The sequence below is a fragment of the Crocodylus siamensis genome, chromosome 2 (genome assembly GCF_052110815.1).
Source record: "Crocodylus siamensis isolate JL-2025a chromosome 2, ASM5211081v1, whole genome shotgun sequence".
Lineage (NCBI taxonomy): Eukaryota > Metazoa > Chordata > Crocodylia > Crocodylidae > Crocodylus > Crocodylus siamensis.
Genome location: NC_143396.1, coordinates 96,124,060 through 96,150,255, shown reverse-complemented (window position 1 = coordinate 96,150,255; position 26,196 = coordinate 96,124,060). Strand labels below are relative to the sequence as shown.

Here is a 26,196-nt window from a genome sequence, read left to right as displayed (position 1 = left end):
CACTAGTCCCATAAAGTTTGATCTACTGACTTCTACTGGTAAAAAAGCCATGGCAAACTTGTTCCTTTCCATAGCTCCTGGAGTCCAACAAAAACACACACTCAATTAAAACAAAGCTGGTCTCTGTGTCCTGTGAACCACCTTAATATTGACATTTTCAATATTTGTCTGTCTCCTGGCAGCAGACACTGCACAGGATGCTGGTACCCAAGACCCCCAGAGCTCTTTTCTGGTTAGCTACTGAGCCACCAACCATCCAAGTTTCTTAATTTATGTGCAGCTTGGGAGAAGTAAAGAAAATGGCATTGAAACACATAGCTCCAAATGAAGTCAGTTTACATTAGAGATTTTAATTATGTATAAAATGTACAAGTTACTTAGAGCGTTTTGATTCTGAGCTCACTTGCACCTTTTTTTATGCCAGTATATTTTATTTTATTCATGACCATCAGTGGAACAGCCTACCTTACATGAGGCATCTCTTTACTAGCTGCACATTTTGGAAGCTATTTTATTTTTATACAGGAAATAGCTCATATTTTGTGTAGACACACAAGATACTCTATACTGGGTTTTTTGTATTTTTTTTTTTTACCAGATCTGTTACAATATTATAATCTGTTACAATATTATAACTTATTATCAGGTATAAGAAGAAAAGGCAGGAGACAGAACTGCCTATATCCTATGGTTACATGAGTTCCCAAGTTACTGGACTAAATTGTTGAAAGGGTTATAATGAAAGTCTCGTGTCTACTACAGAATGGAAATGAATGCCAAAAGGGGCATTTCCTTGTTCTTTCCATGACCAACTGAAAGACATTTTAGGGTCATTTACTACCATGGAATGCCACTATGGAATGAATTACTAAAGTTGAACTCTGGAAGTAATGGGAGGTAGCTTCTCAGGAGGTCATTTGTTTCACTAAAGAGTATATTACTATCTCTTCCAGTGGGATCAGTCATAGACATAGTCAGAGACATTGCTTTTAATTTTACCTAACTCATGCACTGCAGGATAATGGGCATCAGGGGTAAGCTGGCTGTTTTTCTGGAGTGGTAACTTACTTTTTTACTCTGTCCTCTTATTTAATAGCAATTCAAGATATAAACACAAGAGATTCATCACTCCAGAGGGGATTATTACTATCTCAAACCTAACAAATTTTCTAGTGTGTTGCATTTTCTGTGCTGATAAAATGCTTCTTTTTACAGATCTACTGAACTTGGCAGTTGTTAAGTTGTCACCATAATTTTTTTTTAAGATTAAGACATCATTTTAAGATGTAAAGTACGCTCCATAAAGAAAAGTCCCTGTGATTTACTATGGGTCAAATTTCGCCACCAGTACTTATGAGTACTAAATTCTTGAATTACCCCTTGAAATCAATAGCATCTTGTCTAAGCTAGGGTTTAAGGCAGTAGAAGCCAACCTTTTGGCAGGCAAGCCACAAATTAAGCCCTACCTGTGCCCCAAGTGCCACTCTGATCTCCATCTCTAGAGACATGAATGAGTTTGAGCCCTGGGATGCTGGAAGAGACGTGTTACTGCCAAAAGTCAGGTTAACCCAGCTCCGCAACTACCACCTTTTTATATGGTGAACAGGATCCAAAGCCCTGAATTTAATGGTGGCTGCAGGGCCAGGGAAGGGCTAACCTGGTTTTTGGAGATATTACCTGACACTTCCACTTGCACCAGCATCCTGGCCCTGCTCTGCAACCTTTACTGAGAACCTGTGACTCACGTGCCACATAGCAGTTGCTTGTGCCACTTGTATCATGTGTGCTACAGACTGGCCACCCCTAACTTAGAGTATGATGGTAATATATGTAATTGACCCATGGTAACTTGAATTAGAAGTTTTACAGAGGCACTTAACCTTTAACACTCACTGAACTAGTGAAGTTGACGGAGGTGGCACTTTAAATGATGGTGCCTGGGGTAGCACGGGGCGGAGGAGGGAGGAAGGAAATTGAAACCAAAGAATGGGGATGCTACTCATAGTTTCATAGTAGTTAGGGTCAGGAGGGGCCTGAACAGATCATCTAACCTGACCCCCTGCCACAGGCAGGAATGAATGCTAGGTTCACAAGATCCCAGACAGGTGATCATCCAACCTCCTCTTGAATTTGCCCAAGGTAGGGGTGAGGACAACTTCCCTGGGAAGTTGGTTCCAGATTTTGGCCACCCTAACTGTAAAAAATTGCCTTTTGATCTCTAATCTAAACCTGTTCTCCATCAGTTTATTATCATTGTTCCTTGTCATCCCAGGTGGCGCTGGGGAGAAAAGGGCTCTACCTATTTGCTGTTGATCTCCCCTGATGAGTTTGTAGGCAGCCACCAGGTGCCCCCTCAGCCTCCTCTTGCTAAGGCTGAACAGGTTCAGGTCCCTCAGTCTCTCCTTGTAGGTCCTGTCCTGCTGCTCTCTCACCAAGCGGGTGGCCCTCCTCTGAACCCTCTCCAGGTTGGCCACATCCCTCTTGAAGTGCGGCGCCCAGTACTAGATGCAGTACTCCAACTGCAGCCTGACCAAAGTCGTGTAGAGGGGGAGTATCACCTCTCTGGACTGGCTTGAGATGCATCTTTGGATGTATGACAAAGTATGGCTGGCCTTGCTGGCTGTGGTCTGGCATTGGCGGCTCAAGTTCATCTTGGAGTCAATAATGACTCCAAGATCCCATTCCACCTCTGTGCTTTCAAGAGGGGAACTCACCAGCCTGTATGTATGCTGTAGATTCCTTCTCCCAAGGTACAGAACTCTGCGTTGAACCCCATTTGTCTACGTTGAACCCCATCGTATTCTCATCTACCAACTTTTGTAGTCTGTCTAAATCTATTTGCAGCCTCTCTCTCCCTTCAAGTATGTCCCTCTCGCCCCACATCTTAGTGTCATCAGCAAACTTGGACAGCGTGCTTTCCACCCCCTCGTCCAAGTTGCTGATGAAGATGTTAAACAGTGCGGGCCTGAGGACTGAGCCCTGGGGTACCCCACTGCTCACATAACACCAGGGTGAGTACAACCCGTCTGCCACTACTCTCTGGGTGCGCCCCATCAGCCAATTTTTTACCCATCCAACTGTGTAGGCATCAATGCCACAGTTGCTTAATTTATTGATGAGGATGGGGTGAGAGACCGTGTCAAAGGCTTTCTTAAAGACTAGAAAGACTATGTCCACGGTGACACCATCATCCAAGGATTTAGTCACGTGGTCATAAAAGGCAACCAGGTTGGTCAGGCAGAACCTGCCTTTGGTGAAACCATGCTGATTGCCCCTGAGCATGATCTCCCCTGCTGGCTCTCCACAGACGTGCTCCTTGATGATTCTCTCCAAGATCTTCCCAAGCACCGAGGTGAGGCTTACAGGCCTATAGTTACCTGGGTCCTCCCTCCTCCCTTTGTTGAAAATTAGGACCACATTAGTCAGTTTCCAATCCCCTGGCACCTGGCCAGATGACCATGAATGCTCATACAGCCAGTCCAAAGGCTCCGCGATGACCCCTGCCAGCTCCCTCAACACCCTTCGGTGGAGGGCATCTGGACCTGCAGATTTAAAAATGTCTAGCTCTTTCAGAAGATCCCTAACTATATCTGTGCTGACTGAAGGCCTGACAGAGCTATCCCCGAGATTGTCCCTACCTCTGGTAGGTTAGATGTCCCAGTACCTGTTCAAGAAAACAGAAGCAAATAAACTGTTAAACATATCAGCTTTCTTGTCTGGTGTAGCCACAAGATTACTGTTTGTGTCTTGCAGGGGCCCTATATTGCCTGGTGCCCTCTTCTTGCTTCCAAAGTACTTGAAAAAGGACTTTTTGTTGTCCTTAATCCTGGACACTAGCCTGAGTTCCACCTCTGCCTTGGCCTTCCTAATAGCCCTTCTACACTCACGGGCCTAGGAGGAGTACTCCTCCTTGGTGATAGCTCCTCCCTTCCACTGGTTGTATGCCTCCCTTTTAGTCCTCAGGCATTGCTGAATACCTTTGCTGAGCCAAGGGGGTTTCTGAGCACTCTTAGCCCCCTTGCTTCTTTCAGGGACTATTATCCTTTGGGCCTGGAGGATTTCCCTTAAGGTATGACCATCCCTCATGGACTCCCATCTTCTCTACCTTCTGGGCCCTCAGCGCCTCCTCCAATAGTCTCCTAAGCTCATTGAAGTTGGCCCTTCTGAAGTCAAGGGCATTAGCCTTGGTGTAAGCCCTTGACACCCTGTGTTGGACAGTGAATCCAGCAGGTGATGATCGCTATTGCCCAGGTGGTCAAGAACCTGCAGTCCCCTCACCAGGTCATCCCCCATGGCTAGGACCAGGTCCAGCAAGGCATTACCCCTAGTGGGGCTGTACACTTCCTGGATAAGGTGAAGGTCTTTTAGCCTACGCGAGCGGTCAGACCTGGCTGTTTGCTCCTCCCACCAAATGTCTGGGTAGTTTAGGTCACCCATGACAATAACATCCCTTGACCTAACCGCCTCCATAAGCTGACTGGAGAAGTCCTGGTCCAGCTCTTCCCTCTGGTTGGGTGGTCTGTAGTAGATGCCCACCATAAGGCCCCTTCCCCATGCGCCCCTTGTAGTTTGACCCATAGTGTCTCTGCCTGACCCTCCTCTACCCCAAAGCTAATCCTTGATGATGTGAGGTGCTCTCTACTCACCTATCTAAGAAAGTAAATGCAAGTAATTTTTGCAAAAACAGGTCCTACATAAAACACACACATAGGAAACTGGTACTAAAAACATCTCTCTTGCGTAAGCTAAAAGAGGACGCTTCTTCCTGATACTAATAGTAGGCTCTTATACCTGTGGTAAGAATGTTGAAAGGATAACAACACACAGGATGGGTCTGTCCAACAAAGTTTTACCAGCATAGCTGTCACCTAGGAAAGACCACATACACACATACCTACCAAGAGAAACAGCTAAGCCATCAAAATCCCCAGTCTGGGTGTAACTCTGCTAACTAGAATAGGGCTTCTGCTAGGTTAGCTAATGTCATTCAGAGAGGTGGTATATGGCAGCATAAAAATCCCATCAGCTGACACACGCCTCATCTCCAGTTGAGGGCACTGCTGATCTAGCTGCAATGGCACAGCCACATTGGTATACCCTCCATAATACAAACAAGCCCATGTTCATTTCACTTAGAAGAAAAGATTACAAAGAAATAAGATTCTTCTTAATCAATTAAATACACAAGCCACCAAGGATTTTCTTGGTCATGTCAAACTTCAATACCTGCTTATCAGGCTAGGTGTGGGTGAACCACAGCTAGTTCTGGTAAGGACTACAACAACAACTACTACAAACAGCTGAGTGTCAAAGATGGTCAAGATATGCTTTTAGCATTTCTAACATGGATTAGAAATTACCCCTCCTCTCTTGCTTTGTCCTACTTATATTACAGCATGACTAATTTAACTCCCTCTACGGTACAAGCCAACCAATGCAAAAGATAGCAGCCCATAATGCAACACTGGGGCAATCTTATGAAGATAATAGACGTGCTTTGCCTTCTTTTCACCAGTTGCCAATAGGAAAGTGAATGAATTACTTGCTTTGCTGACCTTTATGCCATACTTAGAGGGGCCAATTGTTCATTTTCTGTCCTCCCAGTGACCTAGACACATTAGAGGTATCGTGCAATTCACTGGTTAATTGTGCAATTACCTTCATACCAGCTACACATGCATAGTAGCTATCACGCAATAAAAAGCTTCAACGAGCTATAAATTTAGACCTAAAAATGTGTACTAACTTTATAGCTGGTCACTACTAAGCTTAAATTCGCACATGTAGCATGGTCTCCCTTGCAGCTAGGAGCACCATCAGCTGACTGGGCTCCCAGCTACAGGAGCAGTGGTGATGCGTAGGGGGTGCACAGGGGTGCACATGAATGCCCTGAGAGCGCCGGTGCATCCCCTGTCAGGCTGCACTCCTTGCTCAGGTGACGGGCAGGGGGGACAGGCAGGAGCGCCTGTGCCCCCACCCCTGCAAGTGCCGGCCAGGGAGCGTGAGCACTGGATGTAGGCTGTGACTGTTTCTGGAAGTGCCGCAACCACTTCCAGGAGTGTCATGGCTGCTTTCAGGAGCAGTGTAGCCACTCACCAGTTGGCAAGTTTTGCCACAGGGGATCCTCCCACCCACTCTTCCCCTTCCCTGGTCGGCACCAGTTGCCAGGCACAGGGGTGTACCATGCCTAGCATGTATGGTTATTAAATAGTTATATTTGGAAGCTACCCTCCCCATAATGAAATACCGCAGCCCACTTTATGACACAACGTATACTGAACTGTTTTGAATTGGACTTAATTATTTTGGCTGTTTTACAATTAAGTTATGGTACAGAATCCAGTGAAAGAGAATTTTATTAATTAAACTATATCATTCCTATTTAATACACTATTAGTATCACAATATTGGCTTTTCCCTTGGTTTTAGGTACTTTATCATCATGGAGTTCCACAGAAAGACTGCATTTTTAATCAGTTTCATATATTTAATTTTTGTTCTTGAAACTAAACAGACGTTATTAATCTCTTTCTCAATAAGCTGCTCCACACTCAAGAGTATCGATATTGTAGTCTTACCTTAAATTTCCCATCTGATGAAAATATGCTGACCCATTTGTTGTCATAATCTGCAATAATGATGTCACCACTTGGATGTACAGCTACTCCCGTGGGACGCTGTAACTGGCCAGGAGATCTTCCTCGTATACCAAAACGACTTTTGAACTGGCCATCGTTGGAAAATATCTGTGATAAAAAAATTACATTTATGTTTGAAGTAATTCTCCATAATCACATTAATCTAGTTCTTGGCACTTGGGAAACAGCAAGATAGGTAAACCATAGAAATATTATGGCCAGATAGAGGACTGTAAATATGAAGCACTGTTATAGCCTATGTTTGAAAGCTATAGGCTCAAGTTATAGAAAATCCTCAACCTAGACACTAACTTGATAATAAATATGTGCTTTGCACTTATATAGCACCATTTTTTCAAAGATCTCAAAGTGTTTTACCAACATAAGTGAATTAACCTTTACAGTGTCCCTCTGAGGTAGTTGGAAGGAAGCATTGTTATTCCCATATTATAAATGAGGAACCTGAAGCACACAGTGATTTGGTCAAGGTCATACGGGAAGTCTGTGAAAGAGATGGGAATAGAACCTAGAACAGAATTTCAACAATTAAATCAAGTTACCTAATTTAGAAGATAAAGTTCGGCATCCCTGAGAGACGATTAACATCTCTCAGAATTTACCCTACCTGTTTCCAAGCCAGGTAATTAGATATTGAAATTCCACTTGTGGCTGTAAATAATTAAATGTGAGAGCACATTTAGCAGCCACTAGTGAAAAGTTGACAAAATGAAAGCAAGGGTCCATTTATCTCCAACCATACATGCTGTCCAAATAGAGCAGACAAGTCCTTAATAGTGAAAATGACATATGATAGAAGGCAGTAGGGGGCGACATAGCTTGATTTTCACACAGGAAACTGAAGCCTAATACCTAAAGGCAAGAAATAGACATCATGGGGCCTGCTGCTATAGAAATTAATGTTTCCATTTTAAAATCAGAGAGGAAAGTAAATTAAGAAGACTAAAAGTCATTTGAAATGACACCTACATTTTGTTTTTCCTCAGAGGTCAGCTTATGAAACTGGATGTTTGGACACTTAATTCTGCTTTGTGTGGAAATACAGAAACGATAAAGTTGTAATGCCAAGTCATACTTGCAAATAAGACACACTTTTCTAATATCACTTTCCTGATTGGTCTTTTCTTTACATTCAAATATATTAAAAAGGGAAACCATGTTTGCAAATCTGCTAATTGATCTGAACCAGATACTGGTTACCTCAAGAAACCAGAATGACCAACCATGGGCGTTGCACATGGTGGGCTTCCTTTATATTTTCTATCCGTACTTGAATCTTCCAAAACTTGTCTCTACTAAAGTCAAATACTAAATATGGCAAATTATCATACCTGCACGCACTGGTTGTTACTGTCTGCTATTAATATTTTTCCATTTGTAGATGCAGCTACCCCCTGAAGGTTTGTGAATTCCCCTTTGTTTCTTCCTTTGGTACCTAGAATTGGACATGAAATACACAAGTGAGGTTATATACATCTAATCAACTAAGGGTTTTGATCTCAGCATATTTGTTCTTTGTTCTTGCTTTCCTTGGTAAATTGTTCCTTTCCTCAATCAAAATTAACTCATGGAACAACAGTTCTGAAAAAGAACAGCATCATTCTTTAGCCCCATCAAAGCAGGAATCCCTTTTGCCTTTCAGAAACAGCTGCGTCTGCTGCTTTTCTGTGACAATAAACAAAATACTTTCTACAGGATGGCTATTTGGCTTCATTATGCCCAGAAGGGAATGAGACTGGTATGATATTCACATACTAAGTGAAAGGCACTAAAATAAGAATCTGGGTACATAGATGAATATGTAGTGTTAGTGGCCTAAGCTCATCCATTTTTTTTAACATTGCTTCAGCTAATAAAACAAAGTTTAGATACATGAGAGTGCTCGAGAGAAGCTTTTTATGCTTTCCTGGGGAATGGGGAAACTTGGCAAGTTACCTGTATACATAACTTTCAACTTATAATATGTAGATGTTCCTTCTATTGAAAACTCTGAGGCAGAGACTGAGCTTTGTTAAAGGTTTGTACAATATCTTATACAATGGGGATGTGATCCAGATGGGGACCTCAGAATGCTACTGTAGTATACATATTAAACATAAAAAATAGTTCCTGTAGTGCAACAAGTGTTTGAAAGCAGGAGCTTTCAACAGCATTCACTAAATCTGGGTGCCTCAGTTGTTTGTTTTCCATTTTGGATGTGTCTACATGTGCATTCATGCGCTTTTCCTAATAAGCATTGCATTTAGTACCTCCAATGCAAAGTACTACATAAAATGCACATTAGGGTGCCCTAATGCAGAGTAGCGAAATTGCACACTATTTTAGCAATGCTTAATGCTCAGTGGCCTATTTTATTTTACATTAGCATATTAGCACAGTTTTTTATGCAACACTTTAATGCACATTAAAATAGACTACTGCACATTAAAATGCTTGTGTAGACACACTCTTTGAGACATTCCCCAGCAGCACGTGGGAAGCCGACTTCAGCTGCATGCTGCTTTTCCTGACTGGTGCTGACCTGGCTGGGTCCGTCCCATCCGGAGCAGCATGCGGCTGAAACCAGCTTTCCACAAGCTGCTGGGGGTGTGAGGAGCCCAGCCAGGTCTGCACTGGCCAGCAGAAGCGGCAGCAGAGCCATGCGCCCCTTGGGACAAGACGAGCCCAGCCAGAGCGGCAGGGGCTCAGCTGCATTTTCCTCCTGCCTGCACCAGTCAATCCCGAGTGGCACATGGCTCCGCCGCCACTTCTATTGGCTGGTGCCGACCTGGCCGGCCTCCTCCCATTCCCAGCAGCATGTGGGAAGCCAGCATGAGGGGCATCAACAGGTAAGGTCCTGGTGTGACCTCTGCGGGGCAAAGTGGCGGGAGCCGGTGTCTGCTGGACCCCGTGCTCTGGGTGCACAGTGCTGAGGCCACTGGGGATGCATGCACAGGTGGCTGGGCACCATGGTGAGCGGGGTCGTGCAGGTGGGCAGGTGAGAGGCTGTGGTGCAGCAGCCGCCTCGCTCCAGTCCCCCCTCAGGCAGCACCGGCTCATGGGGCTGTACTGCTTGCGGGATGGAGATGTGGAGCTATTTATTTCTCCCCTTCAGTCTCTGGGGCAGTAGCTGGCTGGATGCAGAATGGGTCCCTCCTGCCCCTGCCCACCAGGAGCTATCATGAACCTTACAGTAACAGGCAGGTGCAGTACAGCTACACAGGCGGGTCTCTGGCCCAGGACAGAGGGTGTTTGAATATGGCTCACTGGCCCCCTGGGTAATAAAAAGTTCATGATCTAGCCCCACATTCAAAAAGGTTGGACACCCCTGAACTGTGCAGTTTACTAAAACCTGACCATAATGCTATTTTATCTGGGAAAGTATTTTACAAGAAATCATTGACTGCATATCCCACACACTATATGTTTCAATATATAATCTTAATTTGAAAGCTATAGCTTCAGTTTTAGCCACAGATATCCTGTAGTACAATTATTAAAATGTTTGATTGTGATTCTGGATATAAGAGTGATGCATTAGCCCTACTTTGCCTTTAACTTTCATTAGTGATGCATGTTTAAGAGATATGCCTTTCCTCCACTCAGTCACTCTTTCTGCTCAAGTGGTGGGGATTGGATTCACAGTTTCCGTTATTGATTAAAAAGAGCACTTAATTGCCCTGGAGTTTGTGCTGAAAATATATTCCTTTCTTTCTCAGCCTGCTCTTGTGACTGCAGGGTACTTACATCTTCTCAATGAGATGCATACTTCTCATAATTTTTGCATTGCAAAGGGAAAATAAATGATAGGGGGAAAGCAAGCTATATCTGAGTTATGCTACCCAGACTTGAGTCATTTCTGTGTATTCGTTTAATGAGCTATACCCATGGGCATGCATGCTGACCCAGTAATTTTCTTCCTGCATATGTTAATGATAACTTCCCTTTGTGCCCTCCAGCCAAAAGAAGTGGGTGAAAAGTGAGAAGCATTCCCCTTACTACTGATGGAAGAGGGAAAGCATTTGTCATAAAAAGAGGAGGCATAAGTTAGAGCATCTGGAAACAACTAACATGAACTTTACAGAATGCAAAATCTTTTCCTCAAGAAGAACATTCTCTAAAATGAAAATTCCTTGATTTTAAAGATAACTCAGAGTTACATAAAGGGCTAGTCAGAGTGCTCTTCAGTGGGACCTTGTAAATATACATTAGGAGAACAAAACAGTGGACATTGTTCAGGAATGTCACAGCTATAGTTCCCAACAGAATTTATGAATGGTAGTTTATTGCCAGAGTTTACAGAGAGTGAAATTCAGCCCGGAGCAGAGGGTCTGTGTGAGGCACTTGGCAGTTATTAAACCCTTGAGTGGCAGGCAGGACTTTCTATGGTGTTTCTGTACTGGAGTGAATTTTCCAGCAGGAAGAAAATGGCACCTAGCTTCAGCTAATTTTCTAATGTACAATCAACAAGAAAATGAGCAACCCAGAACTTTCACCAAATACACTGTAGGATCAAAAAAGTAGGGGTGACACCTCATCCAAGGAACTTATTTAGCTCATAAATCCTCTTTTTACAAGATAAACTCTACCATGAATATTGTCCAATAGGCCCCTGGCAGACATTACACATAAGGCATAATTAATCTGTTAATCACATCTTAAATACTAGCCTGGCCACACGTTAAGGGAATTAATGATTCCACATTTTTTGTAACATGAATTCCACATTTTGTGGCTGGTTTCCATCACAACCTTAACTTGAACCAATGGCAGAGTTAAGTGACTGTCAGCTGGCTCCAGGATTGCACCGGAGTTCCAGCTGGCCCTGATGTGGTCCCCAGAGCTGGATGACCATTATCTGATCATTGCTTGGCTCTGGAGACAGAACTGGAGCTGGTTGGAGCCCTGTGTAGTCCTGGAACCAGCCAAAAATTAGCTTATTATCAGGCATCTGGCTTTCAGCTTGCCAGGGCAGGGAGAGCCTGGGATTATGATTCCAGGTTCCCTTTCCACTAGAAGTTACACAAAATTGGGGGCTGCTCTCTGATTCCCAGATTTCACATCCTGCTATATCGATGTGGCATGGCAGGAGGCATGATTGTTGGGATGCGGGATCAGATCCCCTTGTGCCTTTAAATGAACGTCTGTCAGTAGCTGTAAAGATGCTGTCCTTCTTCTTCAGTGCACCCTGGACACACATTGAGACCACCAGTTCTTTGGAGATTTTACCCCACAGAACTGAAGACAAACATTAAATAGATCCAACTGTTTTCAATATTAATAGGCTGATGATGCCCTGGTGCTTCTTAAGCAGTCAGACCCAGAGACAATTGGGCTACCTTTTTCCCAACCCTTCCAACCTATGCTCAGTCCCTGGAGAAGAAAGCAGGTGGAGTGTACTTAATTCTGCAGTAACACTCAAGGAACTTGGAAATCAGAAGACAGGGTGTAGGAGGGAAGAGTCTGGGGAACCCATCAAGGATCAGTCTGTGCAGACATACACAAATGATAGCTGCAGTTGCAGCACCCTCTTTTAATGATTTGGTTTTAGAAATAAGGTATTTTCATCTTATCACACAATAAATGTAATCATTTCATTTTTATAGCTTTGGAAATATTGTAATTATATTCATGGCAATAAAACTACTTGAGCGTGATAGTTCAATATCACTAAGATTGCCGGTAGCTGTTTAATGGTGTGTTTATAGCTATGTATCTCGATGACACACTTGTTGCCATAGTCTGAAAAACACTTGTAGGGACAGATTCTATCCCACCTATTCCTATATTTACTTGAATCACAGACAAGGTTTTTCCCTCTGTTGAACATGAGGGGAAAGCCCTTAGTCTTGGATTTGAATACAAGCAAGGTAAAGGGGGGCAGGCAGGCACTGCAGCTTTTAAGCAATCCTGGCTGGGTCATGAGTGACTACACGGTTCTGGGGGTTGAGCTTAAGGGGTTGGGGGAACAGGTAGCTTTCTCATCCATCCTCCTGGTTGCAGGCCGTGGGCCTAGGAGAGACAGATGTATCAAAAGAGGTGAACCGAAGGCTCTGGCAATGGTGCTACCCAGAGAGGATCCCAGGAGGGCGCAGGGCTTGGGGCAAAGCAGCTTGTACAGGGCCCCTCTCCCCATCCCACAGCACACTTATGCTGGGGAGTGAAAGCCCCAGCACACTGGACACAGTGGGAGAGGTGGCAGCCATTACTTCCAGCCGGAACAAACAAAGAGACATCCAACCTGCTGGGAGGGAGGGTGGACTAAACATCAGCTGTGGCCTCTCCACCTGGCTCTGTGGGGCCCTTCAAAGTGTGGTTGCCACAATTCGCAACCCCGCCAGGGACAGCCCTGGTGCTACCAAGATGTTTTTGGCTTCCTGGACCACAGCACACACTTCAGAGACAGAGGTCTTCTGGGAAGGGATGGTATCCACCTCAAACCAAAGGGGAAGGTCCTTTTCTTGGCCAGGATAGCAGACCTCCTTGACAGAGCTTTAAACTAAGATTGCCAAGGGATGGAGGACAATGGGCAGAGCAATCCCAGGGGACAATAAACAAACAACCATTACAATAGGAGATGACAGGAAGGACACTACAGCATGAGCTGTGGGAATGGAGCTCCCTCAATGTGACAACATGAATTGGTATTAAGGAAGGGTGACTTGAGACCCTCTGGGTCAAGATACAGGGGAGTCATGGCAAAAGGGACCTAACTTTGGAATATATTACAGATCTCCAAATCAAGATGAGGAGCTAGATTTGGAAGAGGCTGGAAGAGGCTGCGAGACCACAGGATATGGTCATCATGGGCAACTTTAACTACCCAGATATCTCCTGTGAAGAACACTCGGCCAGATCTGACTGGTCACATTGATTCCTGACTTGTGTCAACAAGCTGTACCTGTCTCAGGAAGTATATGGGCCAACCAGAGGAACTGCCCTCCTAGATTTAGGCTTGGCCAAGAGGGATGACCTGGTGACTGATCTGAAGATAGAGGGTAACCTAGGCAACAGTGACCACAACACTATCACTTTCATTGCCTGTTGTAGGGCTGGGGAAAAGTCAGTAAGGTAGAAATTTGACTTTAAGCTAAGGGCTTTAGTAAGTAGAGTGTGGACGAAGAGTGGTCATTCCTCGAGGATACGATCCTCAGTGCACAGAAGTTGTCCATACCTGTACGCAAAAAAGGTGGCACAAGGGCCAGGAGGTCATCTGGCTCAACAGGGAAGTCACAGATCTTCTGAAAAAAGAAAAGGGAGGCTTAATGATGATGGAAGCTAGGAATAGGCCCTAAGGAGAACTACATAAGATTGGCCCACACCTGTAGGTGGTGGATTAGAAAAGCAAAAGTGGTGACCAAATTCAGGTTAGCAACTGAACTCATGGACAATAAGAAGTCCTTCTATAGGTACATAGGTAACAGAAGGAAAACCAGTGGAAATGTGTGACCGCTGCTCAATGCATCTGGACATCTGATTATCAACACCAAGGAGAAACCTGAACTCTTGAACAAGTACTTCACATCTGTATTCCACCAGTCTAAGAGTGACAGCCTCCTAAATGCAAATATGATGCAAAATAGTTGCAGTAGGGATGATCACTTACTAACAGTCAATGTAGAGCTTGTGAAAGAACAGCTAGAGAGGCTGGGCATCTATAAGTCAGCAGGACTTGATGAACTTCATTTAAGAGTGCTAAACAAACTAGCCAAGGTTGTCCCAGGACCATTGGTGAACCTATATGAGAATTCATGGCTGCCAAGAGAGGAACCAGAAGATTGGAAGAGGGCCAATGTTGTGCCCATCTTCAAAAAGAGAAGAGAGGACCCAGGGAACTACAGGCTGATCAGCCTGACCACAATCCCAGGACAAATCCCCCAGGAGAAGGACTCTATGTACAATAAGCTAGTAGAAGGCAAAATTATGAATAACAGCCAGCATGGCTTTGTCACGAGTAGGTCATGTCCAACTAACCTCATGTCCTTCTATGACCAGGTTACTCACCACCTGGATAAGGGAGATGAGGTTGACATCATTTACTTGGACTTTAGGAAGGCCTTTGACTTGGTGTCCCATGAGGCTCTCAAGGTAAAACTAGGGGACTCAACAATTCAATGGTCAGATGAGTGGGAAAGTGGCTGCTGAGCTGGACCCAGAGAGTACTAATAGACAGATCTGTATCAACCTGGTGGAAGGTAGTCAGTGGGGTCCCCCTAGGTTCGGTACTTGGACCAGTGCTTTTCAACATCTACATCAATGATCTGGATGTGGGGGTGAAAAGCACACTGGCAAAGTTTGCTGATGACTTTGGGGTAGTGTGGCCATGCCTCAGGGCAGGCTGACAAATGCAGGCAGACCGAGAGAAATTTGTTAGATGGGAAGACCAGAACCACATGCTGTTCAACACTGAGAATTGTAAAATGCTCCATCTGAGGAGGAAAAATCCAAAACAAACTTACAGGCTTGGTGGTGCTACGCTAGCTAGCACCACATCTGAAAGGGACCTGGGGGGTCATAATTGACCATAAAATGAACATGAGCCACCAGTGTGATGCTACAGTTAGCAGAGCAAACAATATGCTGGCAAGCATCAACCAATGCATCTCAAGCAAAACAAAGGAAGTTATTATCCCACTCTCCCAAGCAGCACTGGTGAGGTTGCAGCTGGAGTACTCTGTCCAGTTCTGGGTGCTACACTTCAAGAAGGATGTGGAAAAGCTTGAGAGAGCCCAGAGAAGAGGCGCTCATATGATTAGAGGCCTGAAGAGCAAACCATACTAGGAAAGGCTGAGAGATATGGGAATGTTCAGCTCAGAAAAGAGAAAACTTCAAGGGACTTTGGTGGTAGCTTACAAATATAGTAGGCTTACTCTTTTCAGGGCTTGGGTAGAGTCCCAGGCTTGAGGGTCTGCTGTTTGCAGACAGCAAAGGGAAGCAATACCATGCCATTTTCCAAAGGGAGGAGGCAAGGAGCAGCTGGACCTGAATCAGAACTGTGCCAGTCAGGTCCAGAGAACTTTGGGGGTGGAGCCCCTGAAGAGTATAAAAGGGGATCATGCTCATCAGGCTAGGGAGAGATGACGAGGGACGGTGAGGAGAGGGGAGCTCCAGAGATGGCCATCCGTGGGATCTCAAATGAGCTTCAGCAGTGCACATCAATGCACAGGGAGCTGGCTCTGGGAGCACCTTGAGGCTGCTTGGGCCTCACCCGCTACACAGGTCGGCGCATGGAGAATCTGCCCTGGGAGCAGCTTGCGGCTGCTTGGGCCTTACCCGGTGCGTGGGTCAGTGCACAGAGAAACTGCTTCAGAAGCAGATCACTGCTGCTCATGTTAGCCCCAGCCCTAGGCCAAGAGTCCAGGGCCCCGCAGTGCGGCTCCACCTTTAACTAAAAGAGCACCGGTGCCCGGAGCAGGGCCCAGAAAAAGGGAGAACCCTGGTGTGAGACCAGGGAGTCAGACTCTGCAAGGGCTTGGCTCCCAGAAGAGAGAGAGAGCCCTGAGTGCCCAGTGAGGGGCACCGCACCATAGAGAAGAGCTGAAGGTGCCGCTGGGGAAAGGCTCTTGCAGGATCAGCCACCAGAGGACAAGTCTTAACTTATCCAGAGAGGAAGCATGAGTTACTGGGGAAGTGGGCCCCACAGGGGAGGCTGACACAGGTGAGGAGGGTCTGCTGCCTTCACCCTCCATTGCGGGAGGGGCGTGTCCACGTCCCAGGGCCCTAAAGGGGAGGGGCTTCACGGAAAGCCCTTGGGGAGGTCCTGAGTGCACCCCCTGTTTTGAGGTTGTCATTGTGTTAAGGGCTATATAGCTAGGGGTATTTTTTTAAGTTGGTTTATATGGTTGATGTGTTTTAATGCCACGATGTGTATATTGGTATCAATATTTGTGAAGGTTTAAAGAAATATTATTGTTAATTTACTTGGGTTATATAGGTTAAGATCCCTAATGTGTTAATTGTGTTGTATAAGTTGTAAGTTATTTGATTCATATTTGGTATTATATGAACTGTGGAATATTATATATAGCAATATATGTTAAGCCTTGTATATATTCTGTTTTATATTAAGTGTCTGTATTTATTCTTGTAATAAATTGTACATAGTTAAGTATCTGGTTTTGGCCTAGCTCTATAGAGAGGGGAGGAAGCCGCACTAGTAGCTGACCCCTTCCTCAGCACCCTGCCTGACCACCACCCCTGTCATCGGAGGGCAGGGCTCACCCCCCTGGTATACCTGGGCTACAAAAATATATCAGGAGCTAGGTAAACTATACACAAAAGTGCCCCAGAGGTAAACTAGGAGCAATGGTCATAAACTCTTAAAAGGAGTTTTCAGACTGGATAAAAGGAAAAACTTCTTTATAGTTTGTGTGACCAGACTCTAGAATAGACTCCCAGTAGGGGTGTGCAGGCACCTACCCTGGAGATCTTCAAAAGGAGACTGGATGCACACCTTACTGGGGTTAATTGACTCCAGCAGCCTTTCCTGCCTGGAGCAGGGGTGCTGGACATGATGATCTCACAAGGTCCCTTCTAGCCTTAAACTTCTGTGAATCTGTGATGCCAGCTCCAGCCCCAGCCTGGATTCAGACTGTAGCTGCTGCCCCCCCACACCATTTTCCTGCCATTGCCTCTGCCCGCTGGTTTCTGCCCTGCCACCACCACTTACTCCCAGTAGCAGGTCCCACTCTGGCCCAGGACATGGAGCACAAGGCTACTCAGGCCTCAGTCTGGCCAGGCAGTAGTGCTGGTAGTGGTGATGGCAGCAGCTCCAGCCCCAGCTCTAAACCAGAGCCAGGACTGGCACTGCCACACCTGCTGTTGGCTGGCCAGGAAGGGTGAAGAATCCATGTATTGCATCTTACAAGGGAATAGACAGCTGCAGTAGATATTTGATAAAGCATAAATGTGAATATCCAGAAGAGTTTTGGAGGAAGGAGATTTGTTTATACTTTTTAAGAGGGGCCCTGCCAAAACTGCTGTTTCTCCTTAAGTTCTCCCTGCATAGGGCTATCCCCTTTCTGATCAAAGAAGATTTTAGAATAGCTCTTTCCTGTACTTGGCTATAAAAGATGACCCTGCTCCCACTCTAAATCTAGAGCACATTGCATCGTTCCCTTTTGCATCCCTTTCTATCTTGAAAACACTTTTTGTCCACTACTGATTTTTACCTTTAAATTTTAAGGCAATTTGTTAAAGGATTTATTACTTTAAGAGTGCCAACAAAGTGCTCTTAAAGTAAAGCATGAAAGAAAAAAATGCACCGTTTTTACTAGGAGCTTCCAAGTTAAAATATGAAATGCATCTCTTCAGATAGTGGGTATATGTAACCTCCCCCTGAAGCCAGTGGAGCATTGCTGGATCTTGTTACACATACAACAGAGAATGGGTGAGTTATAGTTAGCTCCCATATACCTTCAAGCTGTAGGCTATTCTCTATCAACAAATTATTTGAAGGTTCTATCTTTAATTCTCAGTTGATCTCTTTTCTAAATTTAAAGCAAACCCAATAAGTAGTGTTCAATAGATAGATGTTTACTAAAACTAAATAATATTGCTAGGGAGGTAGCAGGCTTAGTTGATTGCCTATGGGATCATAGGAAAGTAGGGCTGGAAAGGACCTCAGAAGGTCATCTACTCCAGCCTCCTGCTCAAGGCAGGATAATCCCTGACTAAAACGTCCCAGCCAAATGCCTTTCTAAATATCCAAGGACGGAGAGTCCACAGCTTCTCTAGGTAGCCTTTTCCAATGCTAATCTGTTTCTTTCCTCTCCCTTTAGAAAAGGCTGGGAGCTTTGGAGCAGTTCCTGCCATACTCATTTTACTTCTCTTCACTGCACCTTTAAGGCCTCCTCACCAGATCAGATTGGTTAAATCAAATTTAAAAAAAAATGCTAACTGTCTACATTCTGCCTAGATATTATAAGTCCATTAGAAATGCAAATAAATCCAATAAATGTATCAAACAGATATGGCTAATCAAATAACAACTCTTATCTACCTGTATTTTTGCCAGAGTTCTAAATATATTCTAGTCTTCACTATTTGTTTGCTCTTTGGTGCCTGGCTAAACCAGCATATTGTCTTGTTGGCAAATTCTCTTAAATGTAACACTGTCATTCCTATTTTTAACAGAAAATTATTTCTCTTGTTCATTCTTTTTTCATACACTTTGACTAGAAAAATCTATTAATGTAATAACTTATTTTTTCAGTTATACAGTAAATTAATCTATATGCCTTTTAGTTGTGATTTCCTATATTCTCAGACTTAAATTATGTTAAAATAGAGTTAAATCTAAAAATATCTGTAAATGAGACACAGATCTTGTATTAATCTCCAAAAACCAGTACTGTAAACTCATAAAATTCAGAGGTAGAGCTAAACACACAAAAAAATCCAAATTCTTGCCCAATGGTGAAGCTACATAATATACCTATCTGGTTTAGCTTTTATAATTCCAAATTAAATTAATCTTCTTTCTAAAGCATTTTTTAAAATTTTCTTTTACCCTCAACATATGGGTAAACTATGTTTTTAAAGTATCAGTTTAATCTAATCTGAACTTATAAAAGTAATCAATACAAAGAAAATGCATTCCTTACCTACTCTGAAGATCAAGTCATCTTCAATGGGATTCTCTTTTCTTTTTCCAGTGCTGTACATACTAGCTGGTCTTTTCACAGCCTTTTGCTTCACGTGGCCACTGCCAGGAGATTTAACACGCCTCTTAACGCCTTCAGTAGTAGGGGACACATCTGCAGATCTGACCACTTTAAGTTTAAATGGACTGCCCTTGATATGCTGATCATAAAGTCTCAGTGACAGAGTAAAGTCCCCTTCCTTTTGAACAGTATACAAAAATTCATAAGTGCCATTTTTATTGTCAAGTATTTCTCCATCTGCCACACTCCCATCAGGTGTGCTCAGTTCAGCAGTGAGGTAAGCATTTCCAGATTTACAGAGCTCCCCATCTTTGTCCTTGGTTGTGATGGTAACTGACATAGGCTGTCCAATAACAGTCTGCCTCAGTCCCTCACCCGTGGCAACTGTTTCAGAAGCTACAGCATTAGTGGTTAAAATGGTGCCCAGATTGTGAATGGATTTCTTCAGTCCATCGGTTTCCACTATGAAGTCCAGTTGGTCATTTTCACGTGGGTGCAATGGGAAGTCCCGGTCAGCCAGCTCATTCAGCTTGTCACTCATTTGCTTCTTAACCAGTAGAACTTCAGTTTCCGTACCATGATTGAGTGCTTGGGCTGTAAAGTTGCTACAACTCTTAATACTCTCCTGTCCTTCTAGAAGGGTATCTAGCTGTGTTTGGAGGACCTTAATGTAATGAAAAACACCTGGTTAGTGTGATGTTATCATGAGGTTTTGCAATATCAAGTTTTTAAGTACTCCTAGGTATATACACCTTTATATAACCTGCACAACCATGCAGTTTGATGGGGACCTCTTATTTTGGACCTCTGAACAGTGGCTTTTGAAGGTCTACTAGATTGCACTACTGAAAGAGCTGGTTAGAACTTTGATCCTTCTGCCTGAGAGCAATCTCTGGTTGTTACACAATATGAGCAATGAGCTCTGCACACAGACATTATGGTGTTTTTGAGTCATCCCCTTATTTATATAGGAAGCTGTAGGGAACCCCTTCTCTACAACTAAAGTAGGTAGAAATTATACTCAAGACAGGAAGGCATTATTGAGATACTCATGAGCATGGTGAACAAGAAGAGTGAGTTACAACCATAAGAAGAAAGAAAGAAAGAAAGAAAGAGCTTCCCCTAGCAGAAGTGGTGGCAGGGAAGTCTGCTCACCAGCTTTCAACAGCCAGCATGGTCTATTGGCAGGCACAGACAGTAACATAATTACAAACCATTTTAGAGACAGAAGGGACCAAATTGCAATCTCAAAATCCCCTTTCAAAATGCTTAATTGGTGTACATAAAATGTCTTCCAGGAGTCAAAATTGCACATATTTTTTTCTATCCCATCTTCATTCTAGAATGGGGGTTGGCAGCCTATGGCTTGTAAGCCACATCCAGCCTGTGAAGAGATTATATCAGACCCACCAGGCACATCTGCACAGGAATGCACCACTTAGTGGCTGCCTCTGTCAATTGCTGCCCCTGGCCCAAGGAGGACTGAGGTGGTCTGCTGTCAGTGAAACGTCACCCAACCCCTGTCCTAGGACATACAAAGTTAAACTGATACTCTGGCTATTAAACAGCCCCAAAATAACTATAAGCCATATGTGGGAATTATTGAATTAAGGGTAGCAAACCATAACTCTGGGAGAAAACAATTTACAATTATAGATTTAAATCTTTATGCTCCAAATACTTGTTTTCTTTCACCACACAGAACAAAACTATTCAACCTTACCGTAACTAATATTTTACACATGTTTAAAGCATTAAAGCAAGGCATATGCCAATCAGTTTGGAGAATGGAAATTATTTCTATCTTGTTCATTCTTTTTTTATGTTATCTGATTAGGGAAATGTATTCATGTAATAACTTACTTTTTCAGTTATATAGTAAATTAATCTGTATGCCTTTTTAGTTGTGAGTTCCTATATTCTCAGACAAAAATGATGCTAAAAGAGTTAAATCTAAAAATACTTGTAAATGAGACAGATCTTGTATTAATCTCCAAAAACCAGTATTATAAACTCATAAAATTCAAAGGTAGAGTGAACAATTTCACTTTTGTTCAAGTGTACTTATAGTCAATTCATGTTTTGGTTTTCCCACTGTATGTTATCAAGATGATACTGGAATATCTGGGCTTGACATTCCTCAGGGAAATAATATTCGTCTCAAAACAAAATTGTTTCTAAATTTCTGCTTTAAAAAAACCTCATAGAAACTTTAAAATCCTGACAGTATAAATTAACACAAAAATCTGAAAATATGCATTGATAGGAATAGCATTATGCTGTACCTTGGGTTGACGCACACTTATTTTGGGCTGTTTCAAAAGAAGAACATTTCAAAAGAGAAGCTGCTGATCAGGTGTCACATTCTAGCTGTTACAAGCTAGAAGTGATATACAAATGTAGCAAAACTGCTCCCAGTTTAACTCTGAATGAAACTGGGCATGTCTACACATGCACTTACTAACATACTGTGCAGTAAGCGTTTTTTAAGTTGGTGTCTACACATGCAGGCATTACAGCACAGTAATGAGCACATTACTGAGCAGTAATGCATCTACATGTGTGTTACTGCAAAGTAACTACTCGAGCATAAATTTGCTACCTGCATCAAGCAGGTAGCAAATTTACGTCCAAGTTGGCATAAGTTGCCATAGTTATTGTGCAGTAACGTAAATTACTGTGCAGTAAGTGTGCTCATATAGACATACCTACAGCGTTAAAGTTGGAGCTGTTTTGCTACATTTGTATCACTCCCAGGTTGTCCATATGTAACTGTTGGAACATAACAGTTGCTGCCCAGTCCAGGGCAAGGGTCCCTCCTCCCCTTCTGGAAACTCATGAAATGTGATCTCGAGAAGATCCAGTGAAAGAGTTAGGCTCCTAAATTTGAACTATATCTAAATCTTCAATCCTGAAACCCCCCGATCAGCAGCTGTCTAACTCTGGAATGTCCAAACTCCACAGGATCTGAAGTTTTTTAACTTAAAGTTCACTTAGTGCCTGAAAGGTCTACTCCTGTTTATGTGCATAAGCACCTCTGTCAAGCTGTTATGGCAGTGTTGAACAGCTTGACAGCTAACTTTTAAGCCTATTCAAGGCTAGAAACTAAGGATCCCTTTGCCTAAATTGCCTAAGGGTGTTCTCAGAACACACTGACAGGATCAGGTAGACAAGGGTCTTTGGGTAAACCTGGGAATCACACAACATAGAGGAGAAAGTGATAGCTGTATCCTATAATCTAGGCTACTGACAGATGTGGAAGGGGGGGAAAAAGGAACACACTTTACTTTTGGCTCAGCACACCCCCACACCAAGTACAATGCACGCCCAGAGGAGGAAACACGTTAGTTTGACCCAGCTTACCCAGCATCTGTATAGATCATGCACTTCAGCAGGGTTTTTTGGCAATTTTTTTTAACAGCTGATTGAAAAGGCCCATTAAAGCATGTGATCTATACGGATGCTGTGGAGCCGAGTCAAACAAACACAATTCCTCTTCCTGTAAAGCACCATTTTGGTTTTTTTTTCCATATCTGTCAGTGGCCTGAAGGTTAAAGCACTCACCCAGGAAATGGAAGAGCTTCATGCTAAGCTCTCAGCTTGGTAGGATTGAAACCCACATTCCCCACTTCCTAAGGGAGTGTCCAAACTACCAAGACATTGTGCTAGACTGACTGGGAGCACTCTACAAGCCACCTGTTGAATCTGGGTCATTGGAAAGAAAATCATTCAAGAGCCATGGGATCACAGAGAGAGTGAAAATGTAAACACAGCTATCTTTTAGCATTTAGGGCATTCACCAAGTTAAAGAGAGATTTTGGTTCTTGTTTCTGCTCCAAGGACTGTGGATGTATTTCATCCAACCACTTTTTAATACAAAACGCATAGCCGCTACCTTTTAAAGCAGACATATTGTAAAAGAAAAGATTGAGCCCTGCTCACTTCTGTGAAAGCAATAGCATAGGCACCCACTGTCAGGAGAAGGTTCTGGTTTACAAGCCCCGAGTAAGGTGTCTGGGGGATAGAATTTAAGAGTGATCTTTGCTTTCAAGGCTTCCCTGTTGGCTAGCTTCCTGCTAAGCCTGGTGATTTTAAACAACTCTCCACTTGGTGCTACTTGTTTTGGGACCTATTCTGAGGTGCCTTCCACACTTTGGAGGGAGCAGGTTACCTAACACACAGGCCTCTGTATTCCACGCGGGGGAACCAGGAACCCACAAGTTAGGCGCTGCAGCACCTTTCTTTAGATGCTCAAGTCGCTTAATGGATCTGGCCCTGTAATACAATTCAATCTACTGGAATCATGCACCCATTATAAAAAAATGACTTATTAAATTGACAGATGTCAGCTGAAAAGAACATGCATCTTACTTTGTGTTTAAGGCCATAATTCACTTCCAGTTCCATAAGCAGCACGCTTTTTCGCACATTTAATGTCTTCTGCAGTTCATCAAAAGTGGAATGAATGTCCTCTACAATGCTAGCCTTTTGATTGGTTAACTGATGTATGATTTCAGATATGAACTGAAGTGCAGAATCTATCTCTGGAAGCCTGTGGAAGAAATACATTATAAAAATTGCCTCACAAGGCATTACTTTGGTGTTAAAATCCTGTGGTGAAACAAGGCCATCACCATACAGCTTTTAAAAGACAGTGTTTTTCAGCCATTTATTCTACCCATTTTGTTATGGTATAATTTTTAAGATTAAGTTTTGCTAAGGCAAGAATGAGGTTCTAGGTCAATGGCCTCCTTAAGCAAAGATTTTAGACCTCTCCTTATTTCCCAATGAGATAGGACATTGGCTTCCTGTCCTTAACTCATGTTTCTGTTAGGGAATTGGAACTGTGCCACATTTTTATTATTTTCCCATATATATTTTTGAGCTCGAATACCATTTGTACATTTGGTGTCTAAATGCTCACACCTAATATTTTTCTCTCTAGCATTTTGATCTCCTTCCTTAGAAGGGATATAGCCATGCAAAACCTTCCTTAGAAGGGATATGCATATGCAAAACCTGGCCACTATGTTACAGAAAAAAGGTAGGCCCTTCTCTCTGTAGTATGATTGGAATCTGAATGGGTCACACATTTATGGATTTTAACCTCATATCACCTCAATGAAGTAGGAAATCATTAACCCGCTTGTGCTGATGGAGAATTCAGGCCAGAAGTAGATTAAATGACCTGCTCAGAGTAACACAGGAAGTCTGTTAAACTAAAAACTGAACCCAGATGTCCTGAGTCTCAGTGCTTTAACCCATGAGCTTCATATCCACTCACCTTCTTCCTATACAACTAGGACTAGGTAAGGAAGAAATCCATGTTGCTCAAACAAAACAGAAATGCATTACATAGCTCAGCATGGTTGTCACTGTCTAGCTCTCCTCAAGGGGTCCAGGATTGGGGTAACGGGGTCATGTTCAGAACTGGGTGAAGAAGCTTGTACAAGTAGGTGTCTACAAATTCAGTGCAAATTGTATCTCCCCTTCCTGAGGACCCAATTCAATCATAAATTGTGAAAGAAATCAATTTATTAAGAAATGATCATCAAACCCAGCACTACCATGCTGGGAACACTGCAAACTACAATTTGCTAACTATGCACCAACTAATACTACAATCCTTACCAATGAACAACAGACTGGATTGATTGTGCTAAGGGACTATGGATTCTTATCTCATTACCTGGATTAGCTTTTGTGACCCCTTTTGTTCCTACAGGTTTAATACTCACTTGTTTTTCTCTCCTAGCACTGCCCCCCTCCTCCCTCTCACTCTTCTCCTCCCCCTCCCTCTCATTTCCCTTGGCTTTTGTGTACTCATTTTTCTCTCCTTCTCATACTCTGCGTTCTGCACATCCTTTCACAGCATCTGATGAAGCAAACTTGGGTTCACAAAAGCTTGTGCTGTTTTTCTCTCTCATTAGTCTATAAAAGTCCATACCTATCTTGCCTTGTCACCATGATAGAGATGCTAGCATCTTTCCAGGAGGAAAAGTGCGAACAAGCTAAACTGACTTGGAAGGTGGTTTCACTGACAACTTGACCAATCACTTTCCATACACGCAGTATGTTAGGGCACAACCAGTATAATCTGTGTACCTTTTATTGACAGCATCCAGCTGGACCTGTAGAGAAGCCTTGTGTTGTTCTACCACATCCTTCAGTGGTACAGTAGGGTGCTCTGCATGTTCTCCTTCTGTACATTCCCGGCACATGGCTGTTTCACAAGACTGGCAGTAAAATTCCATCACCTGGAACAAGAGTGAGCAATCCTAAATTTAACATTGCAGCTGCAGCTCACTTCAAGTACCTCTTAAGCTCCAAGCCTGATGTTGAATATGTTATCCAAACCCTGAGATTGTAGCTTGATGTAAAATGTATAAAGTATAAAGGTTTATGAAAAGGGCTGCTTTAAAATTTAAGATATGTTCCTTACAAGTTGATATATTCGCTACTTCTTTTTTAACACCTAATTGCTTCCAATGAATTTAGTTCGCAGAAGCAGGATCAGATCAACAGCTAGGAAACTGAATGCCAGATACAGCACAGACTGCAGCAGTTAGCCTTAACATTACCCTGACATTAGCCTGTAAAAGATGCCAACATCTCAATTATACTATGAAATGAACTGGCTCTGAAACCAGGTCATTTATCTCTGCACCGACTCATTCCTTGGCCTCCCTCATCAGTCATGTCAAAGAAAAGGTTAGCTTTCATAATGTGACCATCTGTGTAACACTGGCCTGAATTCACCAAACAAGACTTTCAGCTAATGACCAGGGTCATAGCTGAACCAATAACCTAAAACAGGAGAAACCCCATATTCCATTACTAATCCTTTAAACCATTAGATCCCCATAAAGGAGATGATCTGAGTAGTGATCTCCACT

The 26,196-nt window shown here is 43.3% G+C and overlaps 1 protein-coding gene across 6 annotated transcripts in view; it reads right to left on the bottom strand.

Annotated features, from left to right (window-relative positions):
• TRIM2 (tripartite motif containing 2) overlaps positions 1-26,196 on the bottom strand; it is a 146,102-nt gene that overhangs the window by 20,718 nt on the left and 99,188 nt on the right. For all 6 annotated transcript variants that reach the window (XM_090036429.1, XM_090036426.1, XM_090036431.1 and 3 more), the window contains exons 4-8: positions 25,406-25,557; positions 23,672-23,852; positions 19,241-19,964; positions 7,988-8,091; positions 6,579-6,746 (exon numbers count right to left, since the gene is read on the bottom strand). In XM_090036429.1, coding sequence (XP_089892555.1) covers positions 6,579-6,746; positions 7,988-8,091; positions 19,241-19,964; positions 23,672-23,852; positions 25,406-25,557 — 1,329 coding nt within the window. The remainder of the gene's footprint in view (positions 1-6,578; positions 6,747-7,987; positions 8,092-19,240; positions 19,965-23,671; positions 23,853-25,405; positions 25,558-26,196) is intronic.